The sequence below is a fragment of the Oenanthe melanoleuca genome, chromosome 1, assembly GCF_029582105.1.
Source record: "Oenanthe melanoleuca isolate GR-GAL-2019-014 chromosome 1, OMel1.0, whole genome shotgun sequence".
In the NCBI taxonomy this organism is placed as follows: Eukaryota; Metazoa; Chordata; class Aves; order Passeriformes; family Muscicapidae; genus Oenanthe; species Oenanthe melanoleuca.
Window position 1 is genome coordinate 29,064,276 of NC_079333.1, and position 19,927 is coordinate 29,084,202.

Genomic DNA, 19,927 nt, shown 5'->3' on the forward strand with positions numbered 1-19,927 from the left:
AACAGCAATAATTTGATCTAGATGTACCAATAACTCGACCTGGAACAAGAACCAGTAGAAGGAAGGTAAGACCCAGGCCACATATGTTCTGCTGTGTGAGGGCAGCTGCTGCTCTGGGCAGCTGGTTAATGTGTTACATGCTGTTAATGGGTTGAACTTTTGGCAGCTTCCCGTCATGTCACTGTCCCTGTTTCTGTCAGGGTGAAGGCCAGATCATTTTAGATGACTTGACTTTCCAGGCATTTCCAGGCCTCTTTTCCCGGTATTAGCTTTGATGGGATCAGGAACAGTGAGCAAAAGGGAACAGTGTGGGTGGAGATGGAAGGTTTTTTGAGTTTTCATTCCCTGTTTTCACAACCTGTAATGGGAGTTAGACATATCCACTCTTGTTTCCCAAATCCTGGCTCAATCTCCTGCTCCCAGTTTGAAGGGAATCAAACAGCTCTTGCTCTTCCAGCAACCTCCATGACCCGTGCTATGTCCAGCTCCATACAGAGAGCCCTGCCAGAAATGGAGGCTTCTCCCTCATGCTCTGCTGTTAGCCCTTCTTGCCTCTTCCATTGCCTCTGTCCTGCCCCAGAAGAGACACAGCTCTGGCCTGCCAGGAACCCTCCCCTCCCTCTCTCCCCCAGCACTGGCCTTCTGCCCAGACTTGGAGCTGCTAGTTCCAGCTCCTCCTTGCTGCCTCTCCCTGTTTCCGGATGGGCCCTGGCCCCCAGCCCTTATCTCCTCCAGCCCCCGGGCTGTTTGCAGAGGAGGGTATAAAGGGGTTGTCTGGGAGAGCAGAGGGGGAGTAAAAGCAGCACTGGACCACACTGAGTGTCTGCTTGACTCACCACGTCCTGCTGTGTACCATGGAGAAGAATGGGCTGCTTATCAAATCAAGCATCTTCCTCCTCCTCTTCTTCCTTCCAGGAGACACCTCACCCATCACAGAGCCGTAAGCTATGCTGGGGGGTCTCTGGGCAGGCAGGAGACCTTGGCTGTATTCCTGTGTCTATTTCTTTGTCCCTTGTCCTCTAACTAACTTCTTTTATCCAGGTATAATGACACCAGGGCTGGGTAAAGTGCCTTCTACAAACAGGAACTCTAGTGCTTGAGAGAGATGCAAAACAAGCTGAGAAACTGAGTAAAACTTCAGGGGATTAACTGGGTTTCAACAAAAATTTATGTACAAAATTGGTTCTTTTGAAAGACAACTTTTCATAAATGTTTGTTCAGTGAGGTCTTCTTAAGAGACAAACTGTTTTGAAAGGACAACGAAAGGTTTAATTTTGGGTTGACTGTCCTACTCCCAGGTTCAAATGCCCAGGAGTTGGAAGTGGCTTTTTTAGATTATAATGAGAAGAAAAGAACAAATAGCTCATCTGGCATGCTCAGAAATGGCTTTGTTTTTTAATTCACATTTTTTAGCTCAGCCAATGGAAGGAAAATTCCCTTCTCACTCAGGGTAATGTGACAGTGTAAGACTGTGACTGTCCAGGTCTGTGAGAGTATATTGTCGTGCCTCCTTCTTCACCCTCTTTTGCCCCGTTTGTATGTGAAGGACATTTGTTTTGTGTGCATGTGTGTACGTGAGTGGTAGGAGCAGCACATGAAGGGTCCTCACATCCCAAAGACTTTCTCTTTTGGCTTTTTGGCAATGTCTCTTCCTCCCCTGCAAAGCACAAGGCACCTCACCCATGACAGAGCTGCACAGGGTGCAGGGGAATTTCTGAGCAAGGCTGTGCTGTAGTGCTTTCACCAAATGTAGGGGAAACAGACAATGGGGTCTGAGGGCCCAGAGCTTGATTCCTGCAGACCAACTAATGGGCAAAAAGGTGCCAGAGCCTCTGCTACTGCTAAAGGGAATGCCTTGCCTTACTGCTGTGGTATTGAGGGCTCTTCTCCCATCTGCTCGCTGCTCTGAGTATGCCCACTGGAGGCCAGTCCTCATCCACAAAAATGGGAGCATGGTTAGCATTAGGTGGAGTGGGCTTGATTCCCAGATGCAGTGCTGGGCACCGGGACACCACTGGTAAGTTGCCACGCTGGGAAGGACAGAGGCTGTGCAGGGCTGAGCAGGGATCCCCTGTTGAGCTGAGACAGTGGGGCTTGCTTCCCTGAAAACCTGAAACTTGTTTGTGTTTTTGCTTAAGATCTGGCACCACACTGTGGCAGTTTTGAATCTCTGCGAGGAATGAGGGATGCTACAGACACTTTGTAGTGTGTAGTCAGTGGAATTTATTCACTGGGTACTGGCATTTGTGTGGCTCCTGAGTGCTACTAACAGTGTCTAGCAAAGGTGACAATTGAGTTCCCCCCGCCTTTATTCAGGATCCCAGGAAGAAGTGCTGCTGTTGTGCCAGAACTTAGAAAAACATATCTTTTCCAGATTTTGTGTGGAGGATTTTCTCTGGTATTTTACATTTGAGACCAGCCTCTCTGCTTTCCCCTGCTCCTACAGACATCCTGGAAATCTTGTTGCACTCTTAGAAAATGCACCCTTCTCCCTGTGCAGCAAAAGCTGTAGTCATCAGATTGGTTTGTTTGTTCTTTATACACAGCTCCTGTTACCTGTTCCTCCTTCTCTGACCTATCATTCTCCCTTGTTCCTAGGCAGTACATGGTGCTGGTGCCCTTTCTGATACACACGGATTCTCAAGAGAAAGTCTGTGTTCAGCTGACCCACCTGAACGAGTCTGTGACACTGAGTGCCACACTCGAGTACCTTGGGGAGAACAGGAGCTTGATTGATGACGTGGTGTCCGAGAAAGATGTGTTCACCTGCATCCCTTTCTCCGTGAGTATCTCATCCCTGTGGGATGATCCTTTGTGCCAGGTGTAAAATGTAAAGGCACTGAGAACTCGTGACCAGAGTAACACTGTAGATACTCACTTGCCTCTTGGCTAAAGGTGTGTTTGTGTCCATGCTCAACATCCTCTTACGGCTGAGATCTCCTTAATATGCTAAATGACTGTGAGATGCTGAATCCTAGAAAGCCACCCCCTTTCTAGGACAGGAGAAGAAAGTGGGTTTAGTATACTGACACTCCTGATGGCTGTTTGGTGAAAATTGCTTTCCACACCATCCTTCAACATCCTCAGTTTGCCACTTGAGTGCCTTCAAATTGCGGTAGAGCTTTTGGACCTCAGATGCTTTTCACCTGGTATATACTGAATTAATGTAAGAACATAGAGCTGTGATTGCCTGTATCTGAAAAAAAAAGACAGCAAAGCAGGAAATTTATTTAATGTAATTGAAAGTCACAGAAACTATAATAAGTTGTAGGCAACTAGGAAACCTTATAATTTAGCTCAGAGCCTAGATTTTGTCTTTGGCCTAAAGAGTGAGGAATTGGTCTTCAGGACACTGAAAAGGTTGGCATTTTTGCCTTGGTATCTCAGTTGTAGTCTGAAGATTGTCTTGGTCGTTTGTGAAAGAGAGGTATAGATGTCTGGCATGTCTGGTTTGGAAAAGGAAGTGTTTGCGAGGACTAGGGACATAACCTGAAAGAGAAGTCAGATTATTCCACTCTGCTTGTGAATGTCAAAAGGAAAAGACTAGAAAGGTTTGGTCAGAGCAATAAGAATTTTTAAAAATTGGGTGTTAGGGCTAGGAGTTCCTTTGCTGCTCAATACTTGCACAATCACTGCACAGCAGGAGGAATGGGTAGGAATATGGGACAAATAAAAATCAGTCTCTTGTTCCTGATTATAGTTCCTCTCACCTCTATGTTGAGTCCCTCAGGATTACATTAGATCCTTTTTTTCATGAAGGCTAGTTTAGTTCAGGAAGCCTTTAAAGATGGTCTGTTACATACTTTCCTTCTTACTTTCCAGCTTCCAAAATCAAGAATCCCGTTACCAGACATGTTTCTCACTGTGACGGTGAAAGGGAACACGCTGCAGTTCAGCAGCCGCAAGTTAGTGGCAGTCCAAAACTCTGAGAGCTTGGTCTTCATCCAGACAGACAAACCCATCTACAAGCCTGGACAGACAGGTACCAGGAAGAGGGTGAAGATTTGCATTTGAAACAAACATTTGTACTAAAACTGTTGGGTCGTGCTGGCCAGATATTGGTTGCTTTCAGTGGGGGTCAGAACTGCAACCTCGTGGCTGAGACTTGTTTTATTGCTCCATATAGGGAAAAATTGGAGAATCTTAAGATGCACGCACATGTCTGGGACACCTGCATACTCTCCCTCTCTCACTGTGGGCTCTGTTGTTGTGGTCCATGCAATTAGGCTATCTGTATTAAAAACAGAGAAAGACTGGATGTTTGTCCTATAGAGAAGAGGGCCAAAACTCAGACTAAGTCATGAAATAACTTCCAAAGCAGCAGCTGATTTTGCTCAATGAAGACAGAAAGAATTATGTAAGCTATTTATTTCTTCTGGGCCAGTGATCTCCTAAATTTGGCCTGGATAAAAACAAATGTCCTAAAAGACGTACTGAATTCTCTCTCCATCTAGAGCCAACACAAACTTGCAGCCAAGTGCTGAAGTAATTTGCTTGCATTCATCCTTCTTAGGAAGTCAGTCTAGTTATAACAAAATTATGAGACCCACGTGAATTCTGGTATAAAAATGCCCCATTGCAAAGTAGACCAAAGGCAACTTAAGTTTAACTTTAGTCCTGATTAATGAGATTCTGATGGCCGTGATCAATAAGGTGTTCACACTGCCATGGATTTGCCCTTAATATCCTCTTATTCATGTACCCATAGTAGATGGGTGACTTTCTAGCTTGACCTAGCATTCTAGTAAATGGTATTTCCTTAGAAGAGAACAGCTCTGTTGTCTGTTATACTATTTGTTTTTGCAACTGATTTTTCTGGTTACTGATTGCACTGTGGAACCTCACTGTCTTTCTCCATCAGTCCTGTTCAGAATTGTTTCTCTGGATGAAGAGTTCCGACCTGTGAATGAAATGGTAAGCATGATACTTGTTTTTCAACTTATTGAGCCTTAAGTCAAACATGGGTAAAGGAAGTAAAAATAGTCTCTGACCCCTGGTCATTTGACTATGTTGCTTGCACTCTGTCTAAACATTCTGCTTCCTTTCTTCTTTTTCTAGATTCCACTGGTGTATATGGAGGTATGTACAAACATTTAATTCACATTTACATCTATTGCACCTCAATCTGGGCAGAATAAACAGTTGCCTCGAGATGATTCTTGTTTATTTTTTGTATTAAGCTGGTCCATTACATTAATTCAACTATACAGAATTTTAACTCTTATAGTGGCTACCATGTACCTGGGCCCAGGTTACAGCTCCTCTGTCATCCTGATGTGTAGTTCCCCCAAAACTCTGCTAGTGCCCTCCACTCCTGGCCTGCCTGAAACACAGGGGCTGTCCCTCCCTTCAGTGCTTTTGTTAGACCTCATTGCAGACTCTCATTGTTCTCACAACCTCCTTGTGATCACATTATCTATAGGACCCAAAGAAAAATCGCCTGTACCAGTGGACAAATGTAGAGTTAGAGATGGGATTTATACAGCTGTTCTTCAACCTCACCTCTGAACCTCTCCAAGGGACCTACACAGTGGTGGCACAGAAGGCCTCTGGGAAGACAGTTCGGCATTCTTTCTCTGTGGAGGAGTATGGTAACTATCACTGCAATTTCAAGTTCCTAACAGCTTTATGTCATGGGACATAAAATGGGACATCAAATCTGAATTGAACATAGCAGATCTGACCAGGATGTCCAGCATCACTGGAAATTTGTTTCTGCGTCCTTCATCTCCCAAGAATCATCTCTTTAGGAGGAGAAGACTGAAGGACTTGAGTGACCTATCTCCACTCCTCCCTAAGCCCCAGACCATGGAGTGCAGCTCTTCAGAATGCTCACCTCAGGGAAGCTCCTATCAGGAGGAGGAAAGTGCTTGGATCAGTCTGTGCTGACAGTCACGAGCTTTCCTCCTTTCAGAGGTGCTTTTAGGCCACAGCCTCATCTCCAGTTGGCAACATACCTGTCAAGTGTCACACCATAAGTCTGGGTCTAGGCTGTAAATTAAGATCTTGCCCTTCTGCCCCAAAAGCTAAGCCTTGTGTGATGCCATAGTGCCTTAACCTCAGTTTGGTGATCTCACCTCTATGCCAGTTCCATCTCTTTGGCTGGAGAAATGGTATCCCAGTACACACCAGCACATAATCACAGCCAGCATATCTTCCCACCCCAGCAAGCCAGCTGCAGCCCTTGTTACATGGTCTGTCATGACCTGGCTCGTGCAGCAGAGATGTGTCCTGGCAGATGAGTCTTGAAGTGCTTTGACCTCAACTTGCACAGTTGTAAGACTGTGCTCTGTCCTGTGCCCTAAATCTTCTCCTAGTTCTCCCCAGACCATCACCACCCACTTACCCTCCTGTAGCTGGGTGTAGATGGGATGTAGATCCTGTATCACTGGAGAAGCCAGGGTGTCTTCCTGTTTTGAACATTGATAAGATCTACATGCTTTGAAAATGCAGAGACCAGGCTGCAGTTTGCATATTTGTGGGAAACTTCTACTGATTTATTTCTCTGTTTTACTGTATCCTACTGATGTGGGACTGATAATCGATGTGTTACCTATAAAGCTGCTGTATTTTAATAGCTGGTATAATAATCTTGTCTTCTTACCTGGCACAATGCTTGGCTAAAGGGTTTTCAACGACTTCAGTGGGATGTGCAAATGACAGAAGCCTCTAAAATCTGACCATTTAGATGTAAAAAGTTTTTAGGTAATTTGTAAGAACAGCCTCTGAGTGCCTTCATGTGTCATTCTGATGTTATTCCCTATCACATAGACTGTTTTCCTTTGGTTCTGCTGCAGTGCTGCCAAAATTTGAAGTGACAGTGAAAATGCCCAAGATGATCAGCATTCTTGATGAAGAGCTGAAGGTGACAGTTTGTGGACTGTGAGTGTCATTCTTGCAAGTCCTTCTTGGTTTCAGTGTTTTTTTGAGTTGCTGATCAAAGTTCAGTTGGGAGGCAGAGAGACAAAACTTTATTGTATTTCTCAATCCTTTTGGCGTCCCTGGACTAAGTAGACTATGTCTACTATTAGATAAAAGACAACAATTACTGTTTGATGCACTGTACATAGCATATAGAAACATATTTTGGATCTGTTTGGGTTTTTTTTGTGAGAGTGTTTCTTGCATATATTTTGTCATTGAGGATTTCACACCAGCTTCACTGCTAGGAGTGAGGTCTTTAGTTCAGTTTACCCAGGAATGATGTTTTAACTGTATCTCCTGATTGTCTTTGGAGAGGAAGCCCTAAGAGATGCACCTGCCCTCTTTCCCTTGGGCCACCTCACTGGATTCCACCTTGCAGTGTTCCATAGACCCTGTAGGGAGAGCCATGGCTTGGGCTGAAGAGTGAGAGCAAAGACCCAGTGCTTATACATACATAAACCAGTTCTATCACATTTGGGTGGTTGGGTAGATGCTTGCAACGTGTTCTCCAGGATGAGGGGGACTCTCAACAAAATCAGCATTATCATATGGTACCAGATTCCTTTCTGCTTTTTATTTCCTGTGATGACCCTATGTATCCTGGAGGCAGCTCTAGGGAAGAAAGCTGGTGTCAGTGGGGATGAGCCCATAATTTTTCTACATCCCTCTTACATTCCCAATGTCTCTGTTTTCCTTCCAATCCTCCCTGCTTGTAGATACACGTTTGGGAAGCCTGTTCCTGGTCTCGTGAGCTTCCGTGTCTGCCGGGAGTATGAACGTGCAGCCACATCTTGCTATGGTGAAGAGGCTAGAGCAGTCTGTGAGGAGTTCTCTGGACAGGTGAGTCAGGGTTACTCTGGTGGGTAGAGTGATTGGAGAAAGTGTTATTGAGCATGCCTTGTAGGCACAGGCTGGCTCTGGGTATGTACAGACACAGTGTTAACGTGTGGTGAGGCACTGGCACAGGTTGCCCAGAGAAGCTGTGGATGCCCCATCCCTGGAAGTGTTCAAGGCCAGGCTGGATGGGGTTTTGAGCAACTCAGTCTGTTGGGAGATGGCCCTTCCTATGGCAGGGGAATTGGAACTTAGATGGCCTTTAAGCCCCATTCCAACCAAAACCATTCTGTGATTCTATGATTCTGTGAAAATCCGTATGTTTAAAGGACGGCTGGAGAATGAGAGAAGATTGAATGCAAGATGAAATGTGAAAGGTAAAATCAGGGGGAAGGTCTGAGCAGTAAGAGCAATGTGGGTAAAGGCCAGAACTTGATGGAGAATTAAGAGATGAAAGAAATAACAGAAAGGTCAGATGGAGTGTAGAGACTATAAGAGCAAAGTGAGATAGAAAAGCCATGAGCAATGAGAACAGAGTTGAAGTTGGCTTACATTGGAGAAAGTGTATGAGGATAGAAGCTGGTGTTAGAAGAAGGAAAGTAGCAGAAACCCAGAGAGAGGCTAATGCATTTTGAGCAAGAAGGAAAGAAACATGGGTTTTGCAGCAGTGCTTAAGACAGATAGAAAAAACCCCACTTTCTTCACCTTTTAATTGGCGAGAGCTGAAAACTGAAAGGTGTTAGGAGCACAGACAGGTGCAACAATACTGGGTTAATTAGCAGAAGTTGGAGTAATAGCAATTGTGGAAATATTGTGGAGAAAAAAGCATACAGAAGATGTTCTTGTGGTCCCCTGGGCTCTGCTACAGCATGAGCCACATGGTACCACAGCTACCCCTGCCACTACTGTTGTTACCCTTGTCTAAAGAAAATAGAAATACTGTGGTGCAAACCTCTGTTCCAGGCATCTCTTCTGTGGAGACTTGACTTGTACATGAGTTTGCTGAAGAGAGGTGGCAAGCTTTTCCAGTACTTTTTCCAGCTGTCATCTGCTTTCTACAAATACACAGGCTTTGGTTTATGTATCACTCATATGTTTACACATTTTAAGTAAGCAGCTCTATTTTGTAACGAGCCTGATGCCTGACAACATTTCATATGTTGCATACATTGACTAATTCTCTATGCACTCATACCAAGTGTTGGCAGCTTCAAACTTCACAAACATACACAAAAATTGTCTAGTTTGCAAACTCTTTTGCTCTAATGTTGCTCTAAGTACCTCAATATGCTTTTTCTAAGTTATTTATGTCTTTTTCCAGTTTTGATAAAAAATAACAGAGGTAGATTATCTGTGAGGTTATGGGCTTCTCTTTCAGTTCAGAGCAACACACAGTGATGGATTCATTAGGTTGAATAAGCATTGTATAAATGAGAATATAATGGTCTTGTTTGTTTTCATCCAACAGACAGACGTCTATGGCTGCATTTCTGAAGTGGTAAAGACGAAACTATTCCAGCTCAAGAGACGTGGCTATATGAATAAGCTCAATGTGGAGGCTAAAATTAAAGAGGAGGATACAGGTATGGATCATCTGGATGAAAGAGCCATGTAATGGGCCCAGGAGAGGCCAGCAGAGGGGCCTGCCCAGAAGGATTGAGGGATAAATGCAGACTCTTGGCCTTCTGGAATCTTAGAGGTTTTCTGCCTCTAGTTCAGGACCATCAAGAAAAGAGTTTGTCTCCAGCAAAGGAGATCTGGCTAGAATAAAAAGAATTCTGGTCAAGAAGAGGCAAATTAGTTCTTCATGCTTCTTTCTGCAGGAGTGGAGTTGACTGGAACAAGCTTCTCTGAGATCACAGCCACCATTAGCAGAGTCACGTTTGAGCTTTCAGATACTTACTACAAGCAAGGAGTCCCCTTCTTTGGGCAGGTAGGGAAACCATGGGAATGGAATGCCATGAGTGCCTGAACCTTCTGGTCAGATACATGCCCCAGCTCTGCAAGGATGCTGGACCTCACTGCTTCTAATCCCTGTGAGTCTCCTTTCCTCTGAAGGCTCTCAAACTGGGGAGCAGCAGCTGAGAGCACAGCCCTCATTCTGTCCTTATGCTTCTGCCTCTCCAGTCCACTAAAATTCTCCTTCTACAGTCACCTGTTTAATTGGAGGCCTCAGGCATGTGAGTGCATGTTATTCTCCATATCCACTCCTCTGACCCAGTGGCAGAGATAAGAAGGAGGCAGAGAAAAAGTATTCAGAAAGTTTGCAGCTGTTTCTGAAAGTGATACATGTAAAGTGCTGTTGAGCCTTCCTTGTCTGACATGGGCTCAATGTCTTTACCTTGGTGTTCTTCCAGTCTTGTTCAAATGGCAGCCATCCCTCTCCTTTTAAATACTGGTTTTGCTCTTCCAGGTGAAACTAGTGGATGGGTCCAATGCTCCAATTGCCAGTGAAACTGTGAGAATTTCTGTTCAAGGAGGAGAGGAGCAAAACTATACAACAAATGAAGAGGGCATGGCAAAGTTTGTACTAAACACTTCCTCATTGGCCCTGGAAAATGTTGGAATTAGAGTAAGTCCTTTGGGCAGAGAAGGTAATGAAGTCCCCCACAGGGCTGGAGGAGCTCTAAAGTTTCTGCTATATGTGCAAAAGTAGTCAGATTATTGTTCCTTGTTGTTTGTGTGAACCTTGATACCAGTTTGGAGGAAACAGTCATACAGCAGACTGAGATTGCAGGTCACAATTGCACTTATCTTGTAAATATTTGATTTCTGCTTGGCAAATGCAATAGAGGGTTAGAAGAAACATCAAGAGATCAGATTAGTCCATTCTGCTCCAAGGGATCACCAGCCCTACCTAGCAAGGGTGGGTCTATCTCCCATCTGCACATCTCAGAGTTTAATTTAGGTTTTCAAGTTATTAACTACAGTTCCTGGGTTTTTTTTGGGAGGGCTTGGGGGTTTTTTGTTTGTCCATTTGTTTTTGCTTTGGTTTGGTTTGTTGTGGAATTTGTCTGGGATGAACAGGTGCTGCTGAGCATCTTTTTGTTAGGGGGAAATGCAAGTTGTTGTGTAATAGACATATTTTGTAATATCACATCCTGGAGTGGGGGAGAATATTTATGTCTAGGATTATATTTGCTCTTCTCCCTACAATTCCCTTGTCACAGACTAAAAGCATTAAAAATTTTCCAGAAGTTACTACTAGACACTTGAAGTTTTCAGATTTTGGCAGGATAAAGAAAAGTCAAGAATTCCCAAGTATAATAAGAAAGATAAGAAAAAAGGGCATGTGAGGCACATCAAATGCTGAAATAGTGCCCTTCTAAATGGGAAATATCTTCCCCTTCCTCTCACTTTTAAGAGGACCTGGACTCTCTCAGCTCCTAAACTTCTATTCAGTTTAGGTCTTGAATTATTAGTTGAAGATTGTCCTACTTTTCTCTAGCATCTGTAGCTTATTATTGACACTGGTAATATCTGAACTCAACAGCACTATCCCTTCTTCAGTGCTGATGATAAGGAAAGAAATGAAAATTGGCTTTTTTCCCCCTTTAGACTGACTAGAATATTAGAGAGGGCAAGGCATTAGTGTAAAAGGCCCTTAAAGTGGCACTGTTAGTAAACAAAAATCTGATAAGATTCAGCTTGTTTGGCACAAACTCCAGCTTTTCTGGGAGTGAGATCATTCCCAATGATTTGCTAAAGATACCATGATCCTGTCTTGCACTTTCCAAACTCATATGTTGGGGTTTTTGTTTGGTTTTTTTGCATTTTTGGGGGAGATTTGTTTTGTTTGGTTTTTATTTTGTTTTGTTTTTATTTTATTTTGTCGATTTCCTTGTTACTTCAGTACCCCCCCAAAAATACTAAAACTTTAATATTAGGCCATGAATTTTTGTCTCCAGTTTGTCTACGTATTTGAGGATTTATGTGTGTATTTTCTCATTTTCCAGGCAGTTCATAAAACAAACATCTACTGCTATGAACGTTCCTGGATTGTTCCATATTATGGAGAAAGTTATCTCCAGCTGAAGCGCTTTTACTCTCCCAGTAATAGCTTCCTCAAAATTGAGCCCAAGTCCAAGCCACTAAGCTGTGGCTCCTCCACAGAGATCCAGGTGCATTACATCCTTACTCCAAAGGCTGTAGGAGAGCAGAAGAAAATCACCTTTTACTACCTGGTAAGTTTGCACCTGCCATACAGTGAAGTTGTCACTGGCAATTATTGGGATACTAGAAATGTTAGCTGTAGTTTATGGCAGAAGTCTCTAAAAACTTTCTTGTCATCCTTCATATGTTCTTTAGAAACAAAAAGGAGGGTCTGAGCTGGGAGTAAATAAGTAAGGATGTCCCTGTGCTCTCTGGGTGAGCACAGGGATTCTGCTGCTGAGGGGCAGAGAGCTGGGTGTGAGCAGCAGATGTACAGCTCAGTTGCTCTCCTTGCAGGATCCTTGCAAACCTTCAGGTTTGGGCAATGCAAAACCACAATCACAACAAAGCTTCTCCTTTCATTCAGGTGATGGCCAAGGGAAACATTCAGCAAGGAGGCACTCACATTCTGGATTTGGACCAGGAAAGTGGTGAGTTCCTCTCCCCCACCAAATTGTCACTCTTATGGGGAGCTAGACAGCTGTGGCAAACATACACTCTGCTTCCATGTAACTGTGGGAATCGACATCTACATATCCTCTAAGATCTAGAAAGAGTTTGGGCTTTATTTTCCTCTGCCTTTAGGCTTTTCACAGATTTGGTCTAATCCCTTGTTCCACTGTCTTTCTCTTGACACTGCATTTTCTGGGGCTCCAGTACTCCTCAGAGATACATTTTGATAATCTGTTTTTAGAAGCTGAAGTAAAATTCAGCATACTTATGCACTGAAAAACAGGCCTTTTCAGTCAGACAGGGAGACTTACACATCTCTGTGAGCACCAATTCATCCCACTTGGATGCCTGGAATTTCATAATGCTAAGATAAAGTTCAGCATAAAGTCAAACCTAGAATTTTGGCTGTTCCAAGAGAGAGTTTTTTGCACCTTAACTTTTTGCCCTTGTTTTTTTTGCTAGACAATGGGGTCTTCTCACTACAGCTGTCTGTACAAGCTGATATTGCTCCAGTGGCCCAAGTGCTTGTCTACACCACGGTCCCCAGTGGGGAGGTGATTGCTGATTCAGCCAAGTTCAAGATAGAATTATGTTTCAACCATAAGGTAAAGTGTCCACTTCCTGAGGGAGCAGCCACGAAACTGCAGTGTGTTCAAGCTCACTTATTTAGATTTAGCCTGGTTAAGTTAATTTATTTAGCTATACTAACAGCGGACAAGCAACATATTGATTGTTGTAGGGTAGCATCATTGCTTACTGGTTTGTGCTAACCTGGAGGAGATCAACTGCTGGAAAAAAGTGCTAGCAGGGGCTACACTGATAAAATCCCCTTTAGCAACTGGTAAAAGCTGCTGATCCTGCAGATGAGAAAAAGCGAACAAGAGCAAGGTCTTTGCAAGCTGTTTTTCTCTCTACTTAGTTTCTGGGTATGGTACAGTGACTGCTCCTAGTTCAAGGACATGCTCCACTATCTGATCACATCTAGCTCCTATGTGGGATGGCCTCATCACATTCACAATGTCCACAAAACCCAAAACCATCTTAGAAAATTTTATGAGCGATTGTGATACTTAAAGCTGCCAAGAATTCTTGGTGCTGATTTCCCTGGGACTGCTGGAGGGGAGCAGTAGCCCAAAGGAAGAGTAGAGAGAAGTGTGCATGTATATGGGGACCTTGTAAAATTAGAAGTGAATGCACTCAACTGGAAGGAAAAGTCCTGTGAGAGTAGGGCACCTGTGACATAGCTTTTCCTGTGGTTACAGGTGGGCTTAAGCTTCTCCCCCTTGGAAGGTCTGCCTTCCTCAGATGCTCACTTGCAGTTCCAAGCCTCCCCAAACTCCCTCTGTGCTGTGCGTGCTGTGGACAAGAGTGTTCTCCTCATGAAGCCAGAAGCTGACCTGTCACCCACCTCTGTAAGTTCTTGGTCTGTGGAGCAAGTTGTAGCCTGGTTGGAGCAAGAGCAGCCAGTGCTGGAGTGGAAACAGGGAACAGTCCCTCTTGTCTCCCTGTGCTTCTTCTCATCTTCTTCTAGTGGGCAAAAAGAAGAGAACTGACTAGCAGTTGTTTCTGTGTGATTTTAGGGATGGCAATTAGAAGGCCCTTTTAAGGGACCTGTTTATCTTGGCCAGACCCTAATGCTGTTGTGTGTTCGATGATAATTTTTCAGTTATTCTCCTCACGCATGGATTAATTTTCTTGGGGTAGCATCTGGAAGTGTCAAAGAATTTATTTGCCTTTTGCCAAGCAGAAAATGATAATCCCTGTGTAGGGACAAAGTATTACAGATGGATTGGTCAATGTAATTTTTTTACTTGACGTATGTAATACGATGTATGTAATTTTTTATTTGAGCCATAATAGCCAGAGTAACATGCAGAGCATAAAAACAAAGAGGCAGTATCTCCAAATTTTGATCCCTTTTTTGATTCCCAAACACTTATTGCTTTCAGCACAGGGAGGACCATGGCAATATGGATATATGTGCCAGTGATGTGACTGTTACAGTGCATTCAACTCCCTCAGTTGTTTTTCATAACAATGGACACTGAAATGCCAAATACTGTCTCTCTTTCTGCCAAGGTGTATAACTTACTTCCAGTGAAGGAATTCCATGGCTATGTCTATAGTTCAAATGTAAGTTCAAATGTACACTTGGAGGAGCCCCTGTGGGATTGTATGACCGTGGAGCCGATAGTTCGGGATGGGATCACCTATGTTCCAGTAACGAGGGTGAATGAAGAGGACACTTACAGCATCCTAAAGGTATAGCCCCCCTGGCCTGATTAGGGACTGGAGTGGGAGAATGATTGAGAATGCTTAAGCCTTCTGTGGCATGAAACTTAAAAAGGGTTAAGGGTTTGTGCATCTGAAGGGTCTGACACTTCTTTTTATCCAGAGGCATATTCAGTGAGGGTCATAAGCTTTACTTGTCTTGCCAGATATGCTTCATGCTTGGTGTAAAAGGGATCAGTCTCAAAATTTTCTTACAGGAAAAGGTTTGAGGTTGACTTGAAGTGAGGTTCTAATTGTTGGTAAATGATTCCATGCCATTATAGTTGCCTCATATAAATCAGTATGTCCTTGAGCGGCGAAAACTTCCTGGATAATCCTGAAGCCTATGCTGAAATTGGACAGGAACCTGTGTCCAAGAAAAAGAGGGGATATATCATTTGGTCTCTCTGAGGCACCCAGGCACTCAGACCCAAGGATCGGGGGATCATCTCAAGGTCTAATCCACACACAGTAACAACTTCTCCATTTTGAGGCTGTAAAGTGCCAATGTCAAGTCTGCTGTGTAAACCTCAATAGAATTCAGTAATAGAAAAACATGTTTGGTTTTTCTCCCATAGGAAATGGGTTTAAAGGTTTTCACAAATACCAACGTGAGGAAACCTCGGTTTTGCAGCCCTGGTAGTCACTTCTATGCTGCCCCTCCATCAGTTGGCTTAGGAGCACCTGCAGCCATGGCTGCAGCACCCATGAGTGCAATGAGGACAAGCGGTAAAGGAACTCGGTTTTGTTATTGCTTCTGCTCTGAACAGAGATCCTGTTTGTACTTTGGGGTGAATACTTAAACAAGACCTGGGGTTGTGAATTGAAACCTTGGAAGCAGTACTGATTGCAGCTTCTGAATGGGTTGTGTATGTCTACAGACAAGCTTTGGTAACTCCACATAAGAAATCAGCAGAACCAGACAGTGCTCAAAGACTGGAGGAGCAGAGGATATTATCCTGCTGATAAATTCTCTGTTCATTAGGCTTTTACAGTAGACTTCTATTCCTAGATTACTGCTTACAGAGTCTCCAATACCATTTTCAGGCTGTTCTTATTGACTCAGCCAGTCTTATGTACTGTCAAAACCATGAAGTGGGTGACAAATTTTTCAGCGAGGAGTTGGTAGACTTTGGGAGCTTAGCATGATAAGACATACATGGTAGAAGTCCAGTCTGAAATGGACCTATCCTATTATCCTATTTTTAAGGACTGTCTCAACCCTTACACTGTAACAGTGTGGGCAACAGAATGGGCCCTATCATCCTTCAGTCTCACATTAAGGAAAATAATTTAGAAATTATAAGTTATTCTAGCTGGATAGCTGATTCAGAGAGTTTTCCTTTTGTATGTGTCCAGTTTGAAAACAATTTCAGCTTCTGGCAGAAGTTGCTAAGATGCAGGATAGATGCCTTTTAATTATTTAAAACTGAAATAAGCAGCAATAAGAAGACTGAAATACCACAATAGAAAAAAGCAAGCAAGCTGCCTACCACTTTTACTAGAAGCAATGTGATACAGCTCTGATAACATCTTTCACCTGTCCCTGAGACCTTCTCAGGCTCTGGAGATGCCTTTTGCACAGTTAGTATGAATACTGCTTTGCTAATCAATTGTTATCCAAATGTAAAAATTCAATTAGTCAAAGTAAAGATGACAAAAATTAGAATTTCCTTAAGAACTTTTCTTCTTTTTCTGTTTGGATGCATTTCTCTTTCTATTTGTGAAAGCCAAGCAAACCAAGTCCTACACACCCCATTCCAGTTATTGAAAAGTAAAGTAAAAACAAAAGTTTAAACAAATTTCATCCCAAACACAGAATATTTTATTTGGAATAAGTTTTATATATGAAAACTTTGTTTTAGTCAAAATGGCTCTTTTTACCCTTCCCCTATTCCAGCTGCATGTTTTTATTTTGAGCATTTTCAACCTAGTTCTTGAGGAGGCCATAGCTTTGACAGGAAGCTGGTACTCTGGGTTACAATGACCCTACAAAATGACCCTACATTTCAACAGAGGGATGTTCCATTGCTGGTTGGCCTGATTAGGATGGAGAAGAACATCAAATGAAAGCTGCTTGCATAGAAGGTCCTAAATAGATTTTTTCTCTAAATCCTTTTTTTTTTTTTTAAGCTTGTAAAGTGCTGGCTTCTAAACTTTGGGGTCTGCTGGAGACCAGCAGAAAATAATGGAAGGCTAGCTCTTTTTGCCAATAAGCCCTGGCCCTGAAACTCCACAGCTCTTGGTACTATAGCTCACAATTGCCACAAGCATTTGCTTCTGATTGACACTTTCTCTGACTGAAGCATGATGCTGATATAGGTCTTGCTTGTTTGGAATTATCAATAGTTGATTTCTTTTTCATCTCACCACATTCAGGTGTTCCTGCAGAGAGATATACTGTGCAGTCAAACACTTTTGAAGTGGTGACAGAGACAGTCCGAAAATATTTCCCAGAAACATGGATTTGGAGTTTAGTACCTATAAGGTGAGTACCTTGGGCTTGCTCATTCCTTTTCAATAAAACTGGGTTTATAAGGTGAAAGCATGAATACCAAAGTGTTTGTCCTTCATTGTTTGTAGAGACCATTTGGCAATCCTCTGAGATGAAATTACTTTCAGCCATAGTTAGGTTTGTCCAGAGTGGGCTGCAAGAAAATGTAGAGTGGTCCTACAGTGGCAAATGTACTGTGCCCCATCATTCACACAGCAAATGCTGTTCAGTAGGCCAAAATGGGTACAGGTAGTCACCAAAATGCTGTAAAATTGATCCCTCTGTCCTTGTTGTCTGTGCTTTACCAGCTCAGAGGGAAAAGCTGATCTAGAAGTGACCATCCCTGACACCATCACTGAGTGGAAAGCCAATGCATTCTGCACTTCAGCAGACACAGGCTTTGGGCTGTCCCCAACAGCATCCCTCAGAGCCTTCCAGCCCTTCTTTGTGGAGCTCACCATGCCCTACTCTGTGGTGCGGGGGGAGTCCTTCATGCTGAAAGCCACCGTCTTCAACTACCTGCCTGCCTGCATCAGGGTAAGGGATGTTTAAATTATTCTCTATATCTGTGTGCCTTCTTGTGCACCCCTTGCCTTCACCTAGCCTTCTTACTGTATCTATCAGTAGCCCTAGACCCTTTGGCTCTGATATTTTATGTTTCTGATATTATTATATTTCTCCTATATGCTCCAAAAGCAGAACCCATAACTCCAGTTCCCTGCTCCTGTGCTACTGAGCAAATAGCTATTGCTATGGCTTCCTAGCTCCCTGTCTCTCATGATCACCTTTTCTTAATTGCACCTCTCTCTACAACTGGCAGGTCAGTGTGGCTCTGGCTCCATCTACTCATTTCCAGGCTACTCTGGTGGAAAAGGAGGAAGAATCTCATTGTCTCTGTGAGAATGTGAGGAAAACTGTGGCTTGGCTGGTGACTCCCAAATCTCTAGGTAAAGGTCTCAGGGTGCTGGAAACTGCAGGAAGGATTTCTTTGTGCTGTTTTCCCTGTTCAGTATTGGATATTAGAGCAACACATTTTCCTGGGAAGCACTTCAGTTGAATGTGGGAGGCAAAGACTGATATTTGGGAGGCAAAGACTGGGGGATTTATAGGGTCCATGTGTGTCTGGCATCAGATGCAGTACCAACAAGCCTTATAGCCCTTGGACAGCATCTCCTGAGGCCAGAGATGTTGCTGGACAGCAGAGATGTTCTGTCAGTTCCATTCCACCCCAAGATTAGATGTCTTCCCCATGGGATCTTCACACATTTTTTCCACTGTTGGTGTGGTAGCAGCTGTGGTGTGCATGCAGGGCAGCAATGTGCTGAACAGCAGTGGGGATGCTGTGGTGTCCTAGGCTCTGTAAAACAGTCCCCAAAATAGAGTCACCTTTCAATGACAGCACAGCTCGTGTAGAGAGGTTGGTTTTTGTGGGAAAGAAGCAGGGCCTGGCTGTAACAGAAATCTCCATCCATGTGCCTGCAAGTTGAAACTCCTGAGAGTAGCAGTGAATCCCATTTCCCAGATCTGCCTGGCAGGGCTGACTGACCCCTGTTTCCTCCAGGGCAGGTGGAGTTCTCAGTGACCACTGAGGCCCTGCAGAACCAGCAGCCCTGTGGGAACCACATTGTGGAGAGCCCTGAGAAAGGGCGGAAGGACACGGTCATCAGACAGCTGCTGGTGGAGGTACGTGGGCTGTGGGAAGGGAGGACTGAGCTTTCCTATGGCCTTTAGCTTACACACTGATACAACTGGATGGCAGGCTAGATAACCTCATCTAGCTCCCTTTCTTGTTAAAGGTTGGACCAGGTGATCTTTTGAGATCCCTTCTAACCTGGTCTGGTTCCTGATTTTATGCAGCAATATGATGGTTGTGCATCATCTTTGTACTTTTACAGGGCTAGGTAAAGACTTCAGCTTAATAATGTGTCTTGTGTCTCCTGGTACAATAAACTTTCCCTGTCTTCTGCTGTAACAGGACTCCTACTGCAATCCATACTTCCCTTTAGCTCCCATCTGTCACCTGCTATTTCAATACACTGCCTTTGCAGCCTCTCTTCTTCTTTTGACACACCCTCAGTAAATGTGCCAGTCAGCACATGGTGCCTCTCAGCTAACTGAGTGGCCAAGCAAACTGCCTCTTAAGCTGAGTGTTTTGCAATTATGGTTTGGTAACATAGGCTGGCACTAGGACAAAGGTGAGGGATTCACAAGCATCTATGGGAATTTGATGACTGTAGAAAAATCCCCTTAAACTACATATGAAAACATGTTGAAATTTTACAGCCTACCCATTTCCTGTGGCAGGAAGAGTTGTTGATGTGATGTGGAGCACAAGGAAATCCTATGTGGCAGTAGTGGATAGCCTTTACAGGAAATTTTTAGTTTATTATATACTGAGGGTGGTAATCTGGCAGTTAGGTTCTATGTTCTGAGCTTTCTTCTATATCATAAAACCCCCTAATGTTTGCCGGCCATGTGCTATCAGTAGTGTCACCAGATACTACAGTGTACTACATCCTCCCTTTCTATGGTTAACATACACAATTTTTTCCCTAAAACATCTGCAGCATTAGAATAAATAGCACTGCAGACCTTTCTTCAGCACAGCTCTCTGTATTGCTGCAGTTCCTTTGTCACAAAGACGTTAAGTGTCTCTCACTGTGTGCAATAGTTGCAGGTCATCTATTTGATGGTCCTGCAGTGTTCTCCTCTCCTTTTTTTGTCCTTCTTCCACATATAACAACAGTCACTTAGTATCACGTTTCTTTTATTTGCTTAAATTATTTCAGAGCACTGTAT

The 19,927-nt window shown here is 43.6% G+C and overlaps 1 protein-coding gene across 1 annotated transcript in view; it reads left to right on the top strand.

Moving 5' to 3' along the window:
• Window positions 1-644: 644 nt before the first annotated feature.
• The window catches only part of A2M (alpha-2-macroglobulin), a 29,395-nt gene continuing 10,112 nt past the window's right edge, over window positions 645-19,927 (top strand). Inside the window, exons 1-21 of the mRNA XM_056507443.1 lie at window positions 645-940; window positions 2,599-2,782; window positions 3,823-3,982; window positions 4,862-4,914; window positions 5,059-5,079; window positions 5,423-5,591; window positions 6,798-6,882; window positions 7,641-7,764; window positions 9,227-9,341; window positions 9,582-9,691; window positions 10,172-10,330; window positions 11,715-11,942; window positions 12,278-12,341; window positions 12,826-12,968; window positions 13,626-13,775; window positions 14,443-14,625; window positions 15,213-15,363; window positions 17,014-17,122; window positions 17,437-17,665; window positions 17,949-18,075; window positions 18,690-18,811. Of these exons, the coding sequence (XP_056363418.1) occupies window positions 855-940; window positions 2,599-2,782; window positions 3,823-3,982; window positions 4,862-4,914; window positions 5,059-5,079; window positions 5,423-5,591; window positions 6,798-6,882; window positions 7,641-7,764; window positions 9,227-9,341; window positions 9,582-9,691; window positions 10,172-10,330; window positions 11,715-11,942; window positions 12,278-12,341; window positions 12,826-12,968; window positions 13,626-13,775; window positions 14,443-14,625; window positions 15,213-15,363; window positions 17,014-17,122; window positions 17,437-17,665; window positions 17,949-18,075; window positions 18,690-18,811 (2,772 nt within the window). The 5' untranslated portion in view covers window positions 645-854. The remainder of the gene's footprint in view (window positions 941-2,598; window positions 2,783-3,822; window positions 3,983-4,861; window positions 4,915-5,058; window positions 5,080-5,422; window positions 5,592-6,797; window positions 6,883-7,640; window positions 7,765-9,226; window positions 9,342-9,581; window positions 9,692-10,171; window positions 10,331-11,714; window positions 11,943-12,277; window positions 12,342-12,825; window positions 12,969-13,625; window positions 13,776-14,442; window positions 14,626-15,212; window positions 15,364-17,013; window positions 17,123-17,436; window positions 17,666-17,948; window positions 18,076-18,689; window positions 18,812-19,927) is intronic.